General features: G+C 42.2%; 2 protein-coding genes across 2 annotated transcripts; both read left to right on the plus strand.

Moving 5' to 3' along the window:
• Positions 1 to 1,031: 1,031 nt before the first annotated feature.
• On the plus strand, positions 1,032 to 1,798 carry MELLADRAFT_123384 (uncharacterized protein; the record flags this gene model as incomplete). The annotated part of the gene is made up of 5 exons (XM_007409955.1): positions 1,032 to 1,182; positions 1,283 to 1,348; positions 1,438 to 1,548; positions 1,641 to 1,703; positions 1,770 to 1,798. 5 exons carry the CDS (start codon positions 1,032 to 1,034, stop codon positions 1,796 to 1,798), a joined length of 420 nt encoding a protein of 139 aa, XP_007410017.1.
• Positions 1,799 to 10,960: 9,162 nt separating this feature from the next.
• MELLADRAFT_123770 (uncharacterized protein) lies at positions 10,961 to 11,674 on the plus strand (the record flags this gene model as incomplete). Its single annotated transcript, XM_007409956.1, has 5 exons — positions 10,961 to 11,093; positions 11,172 to 11,237; positions 11,321 to 11,431; positions 11,520 to 11,582; positions 11,649 to 11,674. 5 exons carry the CDS (start codon positions 10,961 to 10,963, stop codon positions 11,672 to 11,674), a joined length of 399 nt encoding a protein of 132 aa, XP_007410018.1.
• Between the last annotated feature and the right edge of the window lie 5,519 nt (positions 11,675 to 17,193).

The following is a 17,193-nucleotide window of genomic DNA, read 5'->3' on the forward strand; positions in this document are numbered from 1 at the left end:
TACCATAATGGTATGTTACTCTTGAAAACAAACACAAAGAAAATTCTCATTTCTGGGGTTCAAGGTGTAAAATTCCAGTCAGAATCAAAGTGTGAATTTTATTTGAGGATTTCACGGTGAATCTCAAATTTTGTCAAATTGGTGGGGCTTATCATTTGTGATCCAAGAGAGTTGAACCAAACATGGGAGTATAACTGTGCCAGTCTTTTTGTGAGAATATCCCGCTTCAAGAGTTTCTTTGACCTCAATGTGTAATATGATCATTTGTGTCTATTGTGTAAAGAACAACAGCACTCAACTGAAAGCAAGTGGTTTCTTGGTTGGTGTCACCTGGTAAAGAAAAAATTCAATGATGTGATGTCTTCTACTAATGATGCACACCAAAATATTTATGGTCTTTGCCAAATCTTTCTTCAAAACTTTTGTATGTGCTAGGTCTTTGGCACCCAGCCACTGAGTCTTTATTGGAAAGGGTGTACATATGGAGTGAGGGAGTCCAGGCTGAGCTAGAATACCTACTGTGGCACGGGTTGAGATCAAAATGAGAAGGTAGGGCTCAGTAGGCGTGGTGCAAATGCCAAGCAAGCCATAACAAAAAGCTCAAGTGTGGAATTTTATCTAAGCAAATGGGCTTTCCCTTATTATTAGGGTAGATAGATGAGTTGTTTTGATCTTAATAAAAGAAAAACCAATGTAGAAGGTGGGCTTCAGAGGGGAACAACCTTTCAGATGAAACAAATTGATTCGTGGTTGCTATAAGTCTATTCACCACAATAGGGGGTCTTTAAGGGTTCAAAGGTCGACAACGAAAGGGTTTTTGATGAATTCATTTTTTTCGCAGAGTGATGTTTCAAAGCTCCCAAAGCCACGTTTCCTGAAGTCAAAAACAATCAGAACAACAACCCCCAATCCCTACATATAGGCTTCGTTCCTAGCAATTTTCTCTCGGTCAATCTTATTTCTTTCAGACAATCAGCAACTGAATCACCTCAGTTCTTGTTGTTATTCATCTCTCACCTGCCATATCCAACATGCTTCAAGTTCAGGTCTTCCTCAAAATCTCACTTTTACTCTTTTCTCTATGCATACATCATTCCAGGGTGTTGGCAGACGATGCAACGGGATCTCCCATTGGCATGCATACGTGTAACTCAAAGTTTTCAATAGGCAAGAATAGTGCAGGTATGTGAGATCACTTAAATCTTCATTACCTTGATGAATTCAGCAGTACACGGAAGCAAGACTAAAACCAACCAACTTTGTGATTCATTCGCATTGAAAGTATGCACGGTGATATACGATAAAAAAATCGCGTATAACTGCAAGCATTCATCTTGTTGGTACAACCGTAAGCATTTTTAGAAACCAACCTTAATTGATTTTGAAAATCAAACCTCACAGTCAAGCTGATCAACTGGATACATTGTATGATCTTAGAACACCAATACATCGAGATGACTGGCTGCCAGCTCGAGAAATCTACGAACAAAAACTTGAGTAAACAACAATGTGCCCAATACGAATACCTAGGAACTGCGAATGGCTTCAGTCAGTTATTTAAAGTCTAGAATTATCCATGACTGATAAGATTTTCTTATTGAACATCGAACTTTTCCCGCCTGAACGATGAATGATTGCAGCTTGCACTAATCCTGCTGGCATAACTTATACATGCCCTTATAAGGCAGATATTCCGTCTCTCGGTCAGTTGAACACATTTTAATTCATGTCAAAGATCAATTTGCTGAGATTAGTTTGCTTGTTTTCAGACTGTACTGATTGTCAACCCCAAAACTGACGGATCACACAAACAATAACGCATCCTCTAGGATCTTGTAGCACCTTGAGAAGAGTAAAAGCAAAAGACTCCTTGGGATTCAGATCATTAATCTCTTAACCCAATCACGATGCCTTGACTGTGGTGAAATGTGCAGTTTGTTGAACGTCTTGTGATCTTGTATTCTAATCATCTTACAGTTGCTTATTATCCTTTGAACACACATATAAAGACTTGTGTTTGTGATCAACTAAATAAAACCCTGGACCACATATAGTTGAAACTGTGCCCGATGGGCTCAAGTAAAAGTTGACAGTAAGGGTCTAGTACACACACAACTTGAGAAAATTGTTGGACAAAAGAAAACAAGAAGTTTATAAGACCAAGTTGGGATTAGGAGGTTGAATAGAGTCAAAATAGTTGGATTGAGTTGATGAATTGGATAAAAATGTCAGTGTGCATCAAATGAAAAGGTCGGAGTAGCGGCCTCTTCAGCAGCGAAGGACTTTGATTTATCTTTGTCTCTTCACAGCCACCGTAAAAAGCTATTTAACCAGCCGATACACAGACACTCGTAAACCCAATCATAAAGCCATTAAAAAACCACCCACCCAAGTTGCACGTGGGTGGCGCTACATCGCCTTCCGCTCCTTCTCAACTCCAAGCCGAGTGCAAGTGTGATGATTAGGGTTGTAGTCAAGATTCTCAATCGGAGAATGCTTACGACACGGCTTTTTGGCAATTTCAGTTAAGCGGTTCTTTATCTCAAGATCGGAGATGTCAAACAAAAAGGAAAGTGAATATGATAATTATTCTGATGAAGAGAAAAGCAAAACAAATGGCAAAACAAGATACAATATATATAGAATAATCGCACACAATAATCTTTCAGGCACAATATTGTGTAATCTAAAACTGTTCCTTGATTTGTAATCTAACTCTTCATGTAACCATGACTACTAACGTTGTAACCTACTAAGGTCTAGCAGTTCATGACAAATTATGACTACCCATATACGCTGAAGCAAAAAACCCTCCACGTGCTTTCACATACCCACGTCTTGAGTGGCTTGTTTAGGCACACAGGGGTTAGCAACGCGGACGGAAAAACTGCCTACAGGTTTTCAGTAAAGGTACTGTCGTACAATGGATCCACCCGTCGCCGAGCTCTTGCCAACCACACCGACTCGCTAGGACCAGCGCCCAAAGCCGGAGAGACACAATGGAAGCGCTCCAAAAAGTGATCCACAGAAAAAGGCAGCCTAGTCAGAGGCAACCAAACGGCATCCAAGTCGGACGCGTTGTCCATCTTCACTAAGTATTTGTGCACTCCCCCAGTCCGCATGCGGTAATTCAAGATCGTCCGAACCTTCTCTTCCTCCTGTAGCAATAAATCTTGCCATCGCGAAGCGTTCACACGCCGCTGCTCCCCGCTGTCTCCTACGAAAGGCATCAATAAAGAAACGTTAAAGACGGGATGTAGACGTTGTAAAGCAGGAGGTAGTTGTAACTCAGCCGTGTTTAACCCTATCATTCGTATCACTGGAAAAGGTCCCAACCTGCGCACGTCCAGCTTATTGTTTGGCCGACACGTCTTCAAGTGTTTCCGCGAGAGCCAGACCAAATCCCCAGAGTTGTACGAACTCACAACCCGCCGACCCTTGTTATAAAAACGCGCCTGGGCTTCTTTAGCGTACTCCAACTTCCCCTTTAACTGATCCTGGACTTGCTGAATATGTTGTACAAAACCATCGGCGGCGGGTCTCCCTGAAGAACCTGTCAAGGAATTAAAACGCGGATGGTACCCCAGCAACGAAAAGAAAGGCGTCAACTTCGTAGAACTAGAGGCAGAGTTGTTATAGGAAAACTCAGCCAATGCAAGCAAATTGGACCCATTTCTTTGATCTTCTGAGACAAAGTGTCGTAGGTAATCTTCCAATAACGCGTTGGTTCGCTCGACTTGTCCATCTGTTTGAGGATGGAACACTGTCGATGGCGCCGGCTTAATACTCAGTAGCGCTAAGACGTTAGTCCAGAATGCCAAGACCAACATAGTGCCTCTGTCCGAGACTATAACGTCAGGCAACCCATGGAAACGAAAAACATTATTAATAAACGCTTTTGCCAACTCATCCGCCTTCCAGGATTCATTTGCAGGAATGAAATGCGCGGCCTTCGAAAAATGATCGACAACCACCATGACTGAGTCAAACCCGTTCAAGACTGGCAATTTGACGATGAAATCAATCCCAATTGTGGACCAAGGCCTATCCGGGATGGGTAAAGGAACAAGTTGACCTTGCGGAGGACGCTGATCGACCTTAACCCTCTGACAGCTTTCACATGAACGAAGAAACGTCAGTAAATCCTTTCTCATATTCGGCCAACCAAAAGAGCGGGACAAAAGGTCAAAAGTCTTCAATACACCCCAATGACCACCCGTCGGGCAGGCATGATACTGACACTACACCAAATGTAATCTTTACCGGGCGGTAAAGAAAACTACTGACATAGAAAAGTCCTGAGGCAACAGGAAGAGAGCTAAAAATCTGAAAAAATATGCACCTTGTTCCTAGATGTTGGGGCATCATGATGAGTATTTTTTTGTATTTTACAAGCAGATATTGGTTTATGTACTAACAATAAACACTAAAATCATCAAAAACTCACATGTAACAATACCTGAAATTTGGGTCATGAGTATGAAGACAATATTTTGTGGTCTAAAAACTTCAATAACTTTTGCAATTCTGCTCCAAATAACTCGATTTTTGGTTCATTCAAAAGCTGAACTATTCTCCTTCACACTTCATAATGATAGTAAGGTGCTATCTAGTCATTTAAACACTCTACATATGTTCAAACAGTTCTGCATGATTAGCTCTGTAGGATCTTTTTTAGACCAGCTACAGATGTGATGTCTGAATGAAAAATATAGAGGAAAAGCTCACCTTTTTAATGCACTTCAAATCGAGTGATTTGATTGAGAACTGCAAAAGTTATTGATGTTTGAAGATTCCAAAATCCTGTCTTCAAAGTCAAGGGCCAAATTTCAGGTATTGTTACAGGTGGGTTTTTGATGATTCTCAGCCTTGATTGTTAGTACATTAACCAATATCTGTGTGTAAAATACAAAAAAATACTTGTCATGACGCCCCAACATCTAGGAACAAGGTGCATATTTTTTCAGATTTTTAGCTCTCTTCCTGTTGCCTCAGGACTTTTCTATGTCAGTAGTTTTCTTTACCGCCCGGTAAAGATGACATTTTGTGTAGTGTGAGTCACAATCGTCTCTCTGAACTGCAGCGGAACATATACGCGATCACGCCACCACCACACGCCATCCATAAAACGCAAGAAGGCCGGATGAACGCCCAGAATTAAACCGTCACTCCTGTAACCAGCAATCAACGTCCTCATCAGTTCATCAGCAACAGGCATAAAGGTAGAAGGATAGAAACGCCCGGGGTCTTTGATGCTGATCGCATCAATACTCATGCTCTTCACTTCACGAGAACCTAATAAAACCACCCGTGAACTGTCCTCCTTGCCGCATACAAAATCAGAACATCGGGATGCTGGGTCCGCCGGATTAGTTTTGCCAGGGGTATGCAGGATCTCAAAATTAAATTCGCCCAAGAATGAAGCCCATCGTGCTTGACGTGGTGTCAACAACTGTGCTGTCATAAAGTAACGTAGGTTAGCGTGATCAGATAACACTGTTACCGGAAAATCAGTCCCCATTAGCCAAGCGCACCATTCGTGAAAACAAGCCACGATAGCACCTAGTTCCTGATCATGAATCTGCCAGCGTCGTTCTGCTTCCGTTAGTTTCTTCAAAAAATACGCAACCGGTTGTAGTTGTCCTTCCGGTGAACGCTGAGACAAGATACCCGAATAAGCGTATCCCGAAGCATCTACCTGCAACACGCGAGGCAAAGTGAAGTCAAAGTGCAGTAGGAACGGAGCTGAGGAAAATAAACGACGTAAAGCATTAAACGAATCCACTGCCCCCTTTTCTTTCAAACCCATCTTTGCGTCAGCAGTCTTCGATGTCAGTGTTGTCAAGGGAGCGACCACCTCTGAAAAGCCCGCAATGAAACGCCTGTAGAAGTTCGAAAAACCTAAGAAACACTGTAGATCTGATAAATCAAGTGGGTAAGGCCATTCTGCTATGGTTTTCAGTTTTGAAGGATCCATACTGAGGCCTTGAGTTGAAATCACAAAACCTAAGAATACCACTTCTTTTGCAAAGAATTCACATTTCCCAGGAGACGCTGTTAGTTTATGTTCAGACAACTTGGAAAGAACCTTTTCAATATGACTTTTGTGTTCGGATGCTGTTTTCGAAAAGATCAAGATATCATCAAGGTACACGAAGCAGAACACATCTAAATATTCCCGCAACACCCATTGGATAAAACGCTGAAAAACTGCTGGAGCGTTAGCTAATCCGAATGGCATTACTGTATACTCAAACAAACCCCAAGGTGTGCGAAAGGCGGTCTTCCACTCATCACCCTCTGCGACTCTCAATAAATTGAATGCTGCTTTGAGATCAATTTTAGCGAAAAACTTACAACCACATAACTGGTTAAGCAACCAAGACATGACAGGTATGGGATAACTGTCTCTCTTGGTGATTTTATTCAAACCTCTGTAGTCAACACAAGGTCAATTCTTTTTGCCAGGAACTTTGACAAAAAAAATGGGAGCCGCCGCGGAAGACTTCGAAGGCCGAACAAAACCTTTACTTAACTGTTTGTTTAGGTAAATCTTTAGCTCAGATTGCTCATCAGGGGACAAGTTGTATAAGCCTCCAAATGGAGGTTCACAGCCGGGTTTTATTTCAATTGCAATGTCAAACGGTCTGTGGGGGGGTAAAACAGATTCCTGTGGAGAAAAAACATGTAAGTATTTTAAACAACTCTCGGGTAGATTCGAAAGAAAAGACTTGTCAAGTGAAGATGAGATGGGAACCGTAGGTGAAGCTTGTGGAGTGATAGAACGTGAAGTGATAGGATGTGGTTTGATGGTCGTGTCTGGAGTGGAAAAAGAGACAGAGGTAGCAGTAGTTTCGGACTTACAAGCAACTACTAATAACTCCGCTACATCATCATCTTCGACTACCACGGTCGCTATCATACTCTCACCAATCTCAAGCCATTTACCAGCCTTATTCATCATCAAAGAAACACCAAATTCTTCCATCCATGGCAACCCTAAAATAACATCATGACCGCCCCCTAATTTCGTAACACCCAAAGTTGCGGTGAGACCTTCTTTCTTGCCATCAACATCCGTGAAATTCAAACATCCATGCCACTCTTTTGTCACCGTAACACCCGCAACACCATTGAACCCAAAAAGCTTTTGAGGGAACTGCTTTGACTTCAAGTCGATATGGTTCAATTCTGCAAAACCTAAATCCATGACACTGTCCATCACGCCGGTGTCAACGAGAGCCATTACGTTCACTGGGAGTTCATCTGAAATTAATTGCAAAGGTACCAAGAAACGACAATGTGTAGACTTGTCAGCTTCAACTCTGATCGCGTCTAAATGAACATCTTGCTGTACCAAATTAGACAAATTGCTTTCATAATCTGGCAAATGTAAAGTTGACCAAAATGATTCCAAAAATTCATTCGTTTCATCTTTGATTGTTGTTGATAAGGCGTCATAGTCTTCTAATTCTAACTGGACTGCTGAAATTTGCGTATCGGTGTTTGTTGGTCGTACATCCGATCTTGATCCTGAAACTGAGTCTTTCAACATCTTCAATTTTTCTTCAATACGAGCTGATGGATTTGGGCATGATCTTTTACCTTTCACACTACGTAGACGCTTATGTTCATCATCATACGATTTGAGGCAGTCAAAACACAAATTCTTTGAAATACAGATGCGACGAATTGCTGGAAAAGGATTGGAACCATCTCTGTCAATTGAAACCGCATTGACATCAACATGCATAGGTGTCGGACCGTTTCTACTCGAAGACGGAACAGAATGGTGAGCTGGTCGTTGCAAAGGTTGATGATTTGCATGAGGGTGACGATAAACTTCATTTTGAGATCGAAGTTGAGGAAAGTTTTGAGTAACTCTTGACCTTAAATCCAAAATATCAGCTGCTTTCACTGCCATATCTTGAACTCGAAGCAAATTAGTCTTGTTGACCCATCCTTCTACTCTTGTCGCTTCTAATTGAATGCTTGGGTGTAAACCTTTGATGTATTGAAGAATCTTGTCGGGTTCGGATTTCTGTACATGAAGACTCAATTGTTCAAATCGTGAGTTATAATCAATAATAGAAGTCTTTCCTTGTTTACAAGCACTCAATTGATCTCTTGTCGTCTTTTCTGCATGCTTATCACCGAACTTGAACCATAATTCTCCCAAAAAACTGTCCAAACTTGATAATACCGGTTCCCACTGCAAACATTATTCGGGTTCCCCAAGTGGGCAGGAAAAAATGATTGGGAGTATGATTTGTCCTAAAATGGTCTATCACTCCACACCTGAGCCATAACACCCACACTACATATGTGTAGCAGGCTCAGTGAATATGTGGTTATCATGTACATACAGTTCTGCTCAGTTATCTGCTCATCAGGACAAGTTATTCATATGTAATACATGCTGTAACTTCTTTCAGATTGAAAAAAGCTTCCAAAAGATTGACTACATACACTGACTCAATGTTTTGGTGTGATCTCATCAACTCAACTGCATGTAACACACTTTCTGTTACTAAGACATAGCTTCAACAATATTGCCTGAGCAGCTACAGAATTATATGTAGTGAATTTTTGGGAAACAAATTCCAAAGTCGAAAAAGTTACATGTGGTATAACATGTGATTTATTTATTCTGATGGGCAAAAAACTGAGCAGACCTGTATGTACATGATAGACAACTATTGACTTAGCTTGCTGCACATATGTAGTGTGGGTGAAATGGCCCAGGTGTGCAGTATTAGATTCTTTTATGAAAAACTGTACTATTAATCATTTTCCTCTTCTAGATTGGGGAAGTTGAATGATGTTTACAGTGTCCTTGTACGGAATGCTCTTCAAATTGCCGATCATGTTAAAAATGCCTTGTGAATGTGCATTCCTTTCTAATAAACCCATAAACCAAATTTGAGTGCTTGAAGGAGATGAATTCAAGGAAGTAAAATGCCGTGCTATCCAATTGATCTTTTGCGTATCATGAGGATCATTTGGAAAGCGGATCAAATCAAGTTCTTCGTGAATTCCAACATAAATTGCTTCAAACACTTACTATCACCATAAAATCTCAGATTATCTCTAATTTTAGGTGGTCGAAAATCAACAATTCCTCCTTCAGCTTCTCTTTGCAATTCTCGTCTGAAGGTTGGAGCTTGTGGAATCGGTGAATTATGTTGAAAAAAATTTGGCTGTTGAGGTTGGAAATTTTGAAAAGGCACATGATGATGTGCAGTCGATGGCATAGGATGAAATTGTGGAGGTGGAACTGGAACAAACTGTGGTTGCCCCGGTATAAAAGGATTCGTTGGCGGTACTGGAACAAATCCATGCATTGGAGGGACAAATTGAGCTCCATTAAATTCATTCAAAGGAGGTGGAGGAGGCGCATGAAATTGTGGAGGAGGTCCAAAAGAAGATGGAGGAGGAGGTGCATGAAAATGCGGAGGAGGTCCATGAAAAGGGGGATGAGGTCCATGAAATTGAGGAATTGAATTTTGAGGTGTAGGATGCGGATGTTGCATCTGCGGAGGAGGTGCTGAAAATTGAGGCGCTTGAGGAGGAGGAGGAGGTTGAAAATTCAATGGCATTCGATTTTGATCTGTTCTTCGAAATGTTGAATTATGGCCATCTGGATGCAGCATATTATCAGTCGCAATACCCAAATGATTCAAACCATTTGCTAGGCGAGATACTGGAGTTTGAGATAAAGGGATACGACTTTGGGTTGTAGGGGGATCAATGAAAATCGCATTGAAATCTGTTTGCTCACTTCCAGAAGTGTGGGGTGGAGCATCACGTCCAAACACTGACGAGATTGCAGGACTCTCTTGACCATTACGCCAAGGATTCATCATCGGTATCTAGAGAACTGGAATATGAAGAAGTTGGAGGAGTTAAAATTGGACTGGTGTAATAAATCTTCCTGTTTAGATATAACGCTTCGTATGCTTCTAAAAGTAAATGGAAAATGAGAGAGGATTGAAAAGAACGATAATGAAAATTTTCTAAAAAAGGGTTTTCTTCTGGATATTCAGCGAAAGGTAATTCTTCAAATCTTGATAACGTTTGAAAAGATTCAAATGCTGAGTAAAAGAAAGGTAATTCTTTAAAAGATTTTATAAGGTCTTCGGCGGAATTAGAAGAAGTAGGAATTTGTAAAAAAGCGTGAGAGATGTTAATAGTTGTAAACATAAAATGAAAAATTTATAAAAGGTTGATCTAAGTGATCAAAAGGAAATTAAATAAGAAGCGAAAAAATTAAATTTATTAAAAGAGTGATCTAATTGATCAAAAGAAAATGAAAGAAACAAGAGAAAATTTAGAAAAAACGAGGATGAGATAGGATCAATAAAAAAAATAAAATAATTAATAAAATTTGATCTAATGATCCAAAGAAAGGTAAAAAATTTTGTTAACAATCGTTCAATCCAAAGTAGAAAGATCAGAATAAAAATGTGATGATTAGGGTTGTAGTCAAGATTCTCAATCGGACAATGCTTACGACGCGGCTTTTTGGCAATTTCAGTTAAGCGGTTCTTTATCTCAAGATCGGAGATGTCAAACGAAAAGGAAAGTGAATATGATAATTATTCTGATGAAGAGAAAAGCAAAACAAATGGCGAAACAAGATACAATATATATAGAATAATCGCACACAATAATCTTTCAGGCACAATATTGTGTAATCTAAAACTGTTCCTTGATTTGTAATCTAACTCTTCATGTAACCATGACTACTAACGTTGTAACCTACTAAGGTCTAGCAGTTCATGACAGCAAGCCACACGTTCCATAGGGCAAAAACATTGTATATATAATGCAAGTTCATGTGTCCATCATAACCTTCCTTGCTGATTGTTTGTCTCGGTCAACTTTTACACTCATCTCAGGATTTTCACAGTCAAAATACCTCAGTAGACATACTCCTCCCTCTCTTGCTTTACCCAAAATGCTTCACGTCTCCCTTAAAATCTCCCTCTTGCTTGTTTCCCTGTTGTTCAATAATTCATGGGTGTTGGCCTCTAATCCGGAATATACTCCTAGGTGTAACAAAAAGTTTTGGGTCGACCAAAACGGTGCACGTATGTGACATCATTACTCCTTGCCTGACGAGTCCAGCCTCTAACGTGTACCACTCTTGTGATCTGTCACATTGCAAGACTGCAAGGAGCTCAACATTGACACATACAATTATAACTGTGACTATTCAACTTGCTGGTATAATAGTAAGCATTCTAGATATCAAGCTTGATCGATTTGAAATCCAGTCTTGCGATAAACTTGATTAACGGGATACATATCATCTTAGATCATCAATACATTCCTATGTCTGGCTGCCAGCTCGAGCACTCACCTGACAAAAGCACAAGTGATCAAGAATGTGTGCAATATGAACACCTCACAAAATATAATACCTATTGTTAGTATCTCAATTCTTGACTCATTCATGACTTATCAAGATTTCCTATTAAAGATTTTTTTTTCGGGTCTCAATGATGAATGATTAGCTTGTAAAAATTCTGGGGTTCAAACTTATATATGCCCTTATAAGGCCGATATACCGGCCATAGGTTAGTCAAAGACATTCTCATCTAGGTGAAAGATTCATGAACTGAGATAAGTTTGTTTCCTTTTAGAATGTACCGTTTGTTCACATGCATAATGAAATATCATATTTCAGATGCAAGAAAAAAACCTCGGATCTATCTCAGTAATTTAAACAGATTAGAAAAGAAAGACTGGTATGATCGCTCGACCGAGTTGTCTTCGTGACGATGAAATAGATCAGTTGTTGAGCCCGTCATGATCCAAGTTTTTCATTTTGTTATCTACTTTCGCCTACTTTCGCGCACACATTCAAAGACTTGTGCTTGTGATCAACTAAACAAAAGTCTATAATATATAGAGCTGAAAGTGAGCCTAATGAGATCAAGTGAATGATGTCATAAAAGTCTGAAGAACAGATATGATCAAAGTCCTGCTTTTTGTCGATCAAAGTCTAGAGTTGATTTTTAATTATCCTGAAATGATTGGAAAATCGTTCAAAGCGCTCTTAGGGTGATCGATTGCTTGATTAATAACACATTGATGTAATTTGATAGGTCAAAACTACATGAAAGGCGACCTGGATGCTAGCTTAACAGAAGCTCAACCTCGCGGGGGAAATCAGGGTGAGAAGATAGCGTCCGGAAATATGATCTAAGAAGGCGTCACTTTTTTTTTTTTTTTTGCATTGCTTAAAGTGTTTTTGGAGCCGCCAGGCTATCAAACACTACATTTTTATGTCCAGCACCTGTAAAACCCCTCTGGCTGTGTCAGGGGAAAGGGTTGCTGTTGGCTGTTTCATCTAGTTTACATGTTTGATTGTTTGGACAATTGTTTTAAGGCGATGAAGTATGGAGACGAAGAAAAAGGGACTTATTCCTCAGGTTGTTGTTTGTTTTTTGGTAGTGGTTGATCTGTGGTTCTTGCCCAGATCCATCTGTTTGCGAATCTCCAGGTGGAGTTGCAATACGTTGCTATTAGTTTGAAATTGTTGGGGTTGGAGAGTATGCGTCTATCCATCTTGGTGTTAAATTCTCGGAGGTCGTGTTCTAGTTTATTACGGTGTCGTTTGTGTATCTGGCAAATGAATAGGAAGTGTTCAACTGTCTCTAGACCTTCCTGACACTCACATAGGGGTTTGATAGGCTGCTTGAATCTATTTAGGTATACGTTCAGAGGCGCGTGTCCTGATCGTAACTGCGTAATCGTCGCAACTTCGTGCTTGAGTAGCTTTGAGAGGCCATCCAGGTGTTTCTTGGGTTGAGGTCTGTGGGTTAGCCTCTTGATATCTTTTTCGGAAAAAGCTTCAGTCTGTTCCGTCCTCCATTCTTTGATTGCCGAAAGGAAGGCCGCTGAATTGGGAGTGTTAGTAAAATTGTCAGGTAAGGACTTTTTTGCCAAAGAGTTGGCAATTTTGTCTGCTTCCTCGTTGCCCGGTATACCTTTATGGCCAGGACACCATCTTATTGTGATTCGCATTTGCGGAAAGCTGACGTGTAAACAAGTGAGTATCTTGAAAGTTCGTTGTCGGTTGTCTAGTGACAAGATTGAAGAAGAGTTCGATTGTAGATCTTTGACAACTCCTTGATTGTCAAGTACAATAGTTGTTCGACGTGTTGAGTTAGTTGCTCGTTTGAGTGCCATTTGCAAACCCATCTGGACACCACGGTATTCCGCTTGGTAAATGCCGTGTGACCTAGCCGGGCCGAGTTGTTCTGATTTCGACTGTCTGTTGTTAGCACACCAGGCTGCTGCAGCCGTGGTCTTTTTGGGTATCGTCGATTCATCTGAGAAGATCAAGAGATGCTGGGGCGACGGTTTCAATTGAAGAGTGTTAGCTTTTGCTACATTCTCATCTTCTTGAACCACCATTGAGTAGTTTGGTGGTTTGATTAGGGTCGCTGCCGGGTCGACTGGGAGTTGTGTGACGTATTCCTTGAACCTGTCGTGGAGTGAGTGTTGAAAAAATAGGTGAAAAGGATTCCTGTGGCATTTTGGCTTAGAATGTTGAGCTTGTTGTATCAGCTTGAAAAATGGGTGTTTTGTTGATTTAGCGAGAGATCTTGCCATGAAGCTCAGGGTCTTACTTTGAAGACGGGCTTTTGGCGGTAGCATGTTGAGGTCGTGTCAAAGGAAGACAACCGGGGTGGTACTCAGGGCTCCTAAAGCAGCTCTAGCACAAACGTTGTCAATCAGCGTCAGTTGTTCGATGAAGAAGTTCGATGGCTCCGTTGGGAGCCACACCATCGCTCCATAATCAGTGGCTGCATGTATCGTGGTCGTCATAAGTGTCTTGATTAGTTTTGGCGGTATACCCCACCCAGTTCTCGTCAAACCTGCTAGAAAGCCTGCGCGTTGCCGTCCTTTCGCGATGGTTTCAAGTCGTTGCTGTTTAAATGTTAGTTTGTCGTCTATCTTGACCCCCAGCCATTTGGCAAAGGGGGACGGTTGGATCTGTTTTCTGTCTGCGAAGTCCATCGTGGGGATGATCGTGTGTTGTTGTAAGCTGAACAAGACCCAAAAGGTCTTTTTGACGTCGAAAATGGCGCCGTGATCCTTTGCCCACTGCTGCTGTCGAAACGAGAGAGTGCGCATCTGGGATCCGAGTTGGTGAGTGTCATTTGCTGTAGACAGTAACACTACATCATCGATGAAGCCTAGTGCCATCGCCGATGGAATGTTATCTGTTATTTCAAGTAGCGAAGAGTTGTAAAGTAGGTAAAGTAAAGGTGAAAGCGGTGAGCCTTGTGGTAAACCATGGTCAAGAGAAAATGGCTGGGATACAAAACCGTTGAAGGTGAGCACCGTAGTTCTTGAGGTGAGAAAATCATAGATGATGTTGAGTGTTTGTGTATTGATCCCTTTCTTTTCCAGAGTGTCCAGTAAGCGCGGATGGTGCACTGAAGGGAAGGCGGATTTGACGTCTGCAAACAGAGCGCCCACCACCTTGCCCCTGGACCACTCTTTCTTGATCCAAGAGATCAAATGGACTAGTGCCTCTTGGCTAGACCTATCTGGTCTACCTCCGTAATGGCCATCGTGGAGCATGTTCTGGTGTTCGGCTTGTCCTGACAAGTGAATCGTTAGTAGTTTCTCATAGATCTTACTCAGAGTTAGTAATAGTGCAATTGGGCGGTATGCAGACGCCTGGGTGTAGTCTGCTTTTCCGGGTTTGGGGATCATCACCGTAACCGCTGTTTTCCAAGCGTTCGGGATGAGGCCTGTGATGGTTATGCAGGAGAAAAGGAACTTCACGTGAGTTTTTACTGTGTCCCATACGAGCTTCCAGACCCAGTTCTGGATGCCGTCTCCTCCAGGCGCTTTTTTGGGTGGTAGGTCGTTGACAATCGTGGCAAGTGATTCGTAGGTGATGATAGACATAAGAGGTGGTGTCGTTTCCTCAGATGGTCGGTTTGACTCGGCTAACGGGAATGAGAGGTTGTTTGTGTTGTCTAATCTGCACGGAGCAGTGGCAACACAGGTTGCCGAAAAGAGAGCGGCGGCTTTTTCGTCGTTTGTCTCGCAGGTTCTTCCCTCGTTGGTGATGATGGTGCTAACCAGCAAGGATGCCTTCCTGCCAGATGCAATTTGTCTGGCTTGAAAGAGGTTAGTATGATCAACCATGGAAAGGAATTTTCTCCACGAGTCTTCTTTGGCTTTGTCCATGGCGCGATTGAATGCGTTTCGGGCCGTCTTATAGGCTTGGTGAGCTTCGGTGGTCCGGTCTCTCTTGGCCAGTCGTCGTTGTCTTGAAGCTTCCTTCCTCAGAGGATCTAAGATCTCCGGAATCCACCAGGCTTTATGCTTGCCGTATACCGCTTTTTTTGGCGAGTTATCGTTCAGGGCTTTGATAACAGCTGTTCTTAGTGACTCGTCGAAAGATTCGATTTCCTCCCGCGTGATCAGAGGCCTGAGTTCTGGGAGTGTGGCGGCTAGATCATGTTTGAGGTAGGCGCTGTTTACCTTGCTCCAATTCTTCTTCTCGGAGGTCTGTAAGCTAGAGATCGTCTCATCTCCCAGCCTTGTGGAAAAGGTGGTGATGAGCGCCTGGTGGTCGGATTGGTGGCTGACTAGGTCTGCCTCGTCAATGAAGCATGTTATTGTTGCTTCGTCGAAATCTTCGTTGACCCATACCTGGTCAATCGAAGTGCCTTCTGTGGTTGCCGATTGCACCCCAAAGGTGGGGACTCCTTTTGGGGATCGTAAGCTGAGGCCCCAGTCCGTCAGCATGTCGATCAACCTCTCGGAGTCTTTGTCGTCGAGTGTGGTGTGGCTTGGGTTCCACAGTGGTGAATGTAAGTTAGCATCAGTTGTACAAATAGTTGGGAGGAGTTGAGTAGAAATGGGTGCGCTCCGGAGCATGTCAGTAAAAGCCTCGAAGCCTGCAAGGGTCTTCTGAGGGTTGTATACGCTGGCTACTAAAATAGTGTAGCCGCGTATGGTAACCGTGCTCGCCGCAAGGTTTCTTGAGGTTGAGCAGATTGGGTTAAGGATTGGGTTCAGGTCCTTCCTGATATATAGGCAAGCACGTGGCCTGTCCACTTCTTTAAGGGACTGTGGAGTTGGACAAATGAGAGTCCAATTTGTCATGTTGAGAGGTAGGTTGTTGATGGGACTGACATAAGGTTCTTGTATTGATAAGATTGAAAAGAGAGAAGTGATTTCAGAGTTAAATAAAGAGTGTGTAACATATTTGGAGTGCTTGCAATTCAACTGAAGAATGCTAGCAGTGTTGTCAATGTTGATTTTCCCTATCATCTGTGACTCTAACATTGAGTATTAGATGAATTTTTGGCCACCACCTGAATGTACGGTGAGGCGCTGGGATTGTGTGGTGGGAATTGGCTCACAATTCTTACTGGACACGTGGGGGCAAAAGGGTGGTGGAGGAAATCAGCATGGTTTTCCTTGAACAGCCTTGGGAGATTGGCGTTTGGGTCAGCTTTTAGCTTGCCGCGCGCACATGCAATACATTTCATTGCAGTGTTTCCTTTGATAGGACAATTATGTGCTTGATGCTCCTCCGAGCAGTAAGGACACATTGAGACTACTTTACATGCTGCTGCTGTATGGCCTGCTCCCTGGCAATTAAAACACCTGGTGGGAGGAGGACCACTGATTTCGGTTCTATGTCGACCTCTCCCTTGCCACACCTTGGTGCGTGCGGCAAGATTGGCTTCGCTGAGGGTCTTGAAGCCAATCAAGAGGGAGGAATGGCGCTTTGCTGAGTCTTCAGCCGTATCTTTCTTCAGCCATCTCACAAAGAGTGCATTATTGAGAAGGTCCCCATTGCACGTTTTCAAGAGCTCGATGTCTTCTTGACGTGTGGGATTGAACGTGGTAGGTATGCCATGTACGATGACTGAATGGACTTCCTGTTTTAATGATAGGTGTGGGGAGACTTTCGGAAGCCAGCATGATGCTTGGTTTCGTAATGCCTGAGCTTGTTTCTGTGATTCTAAATATATCACCAGGTCATTTGATGGATGTCTGTGGATGTTTTGGACCACTACAGTTGACGGGTCGTCTAAAGTGACCTTGATGTTGTTTTCTTTAAGTATCACATTGAGGGTTTTGATTAGTTCGGGGATGGATTTGCCCTCGCCAACCACAATTTTCGGATCCGTTTGATTGAGC

The sequence above is a fragment of the Melampsora larici-populina genome (genome assembly GCF_000204055.1).
Source record: "Melampsora larici-populina 98AG31 unplaced genomic scaffold MELLAscaffold_18, whole genome shotgun sequence".
Classification (NCBI taxonomy): domain Eukaryota; kingdom Fungi; phylum Basidiomycota; class Pucciniomycetes; order Pucciniales; family Melampsoraceae; genus Melampsora; species Melampsora laricis-populina.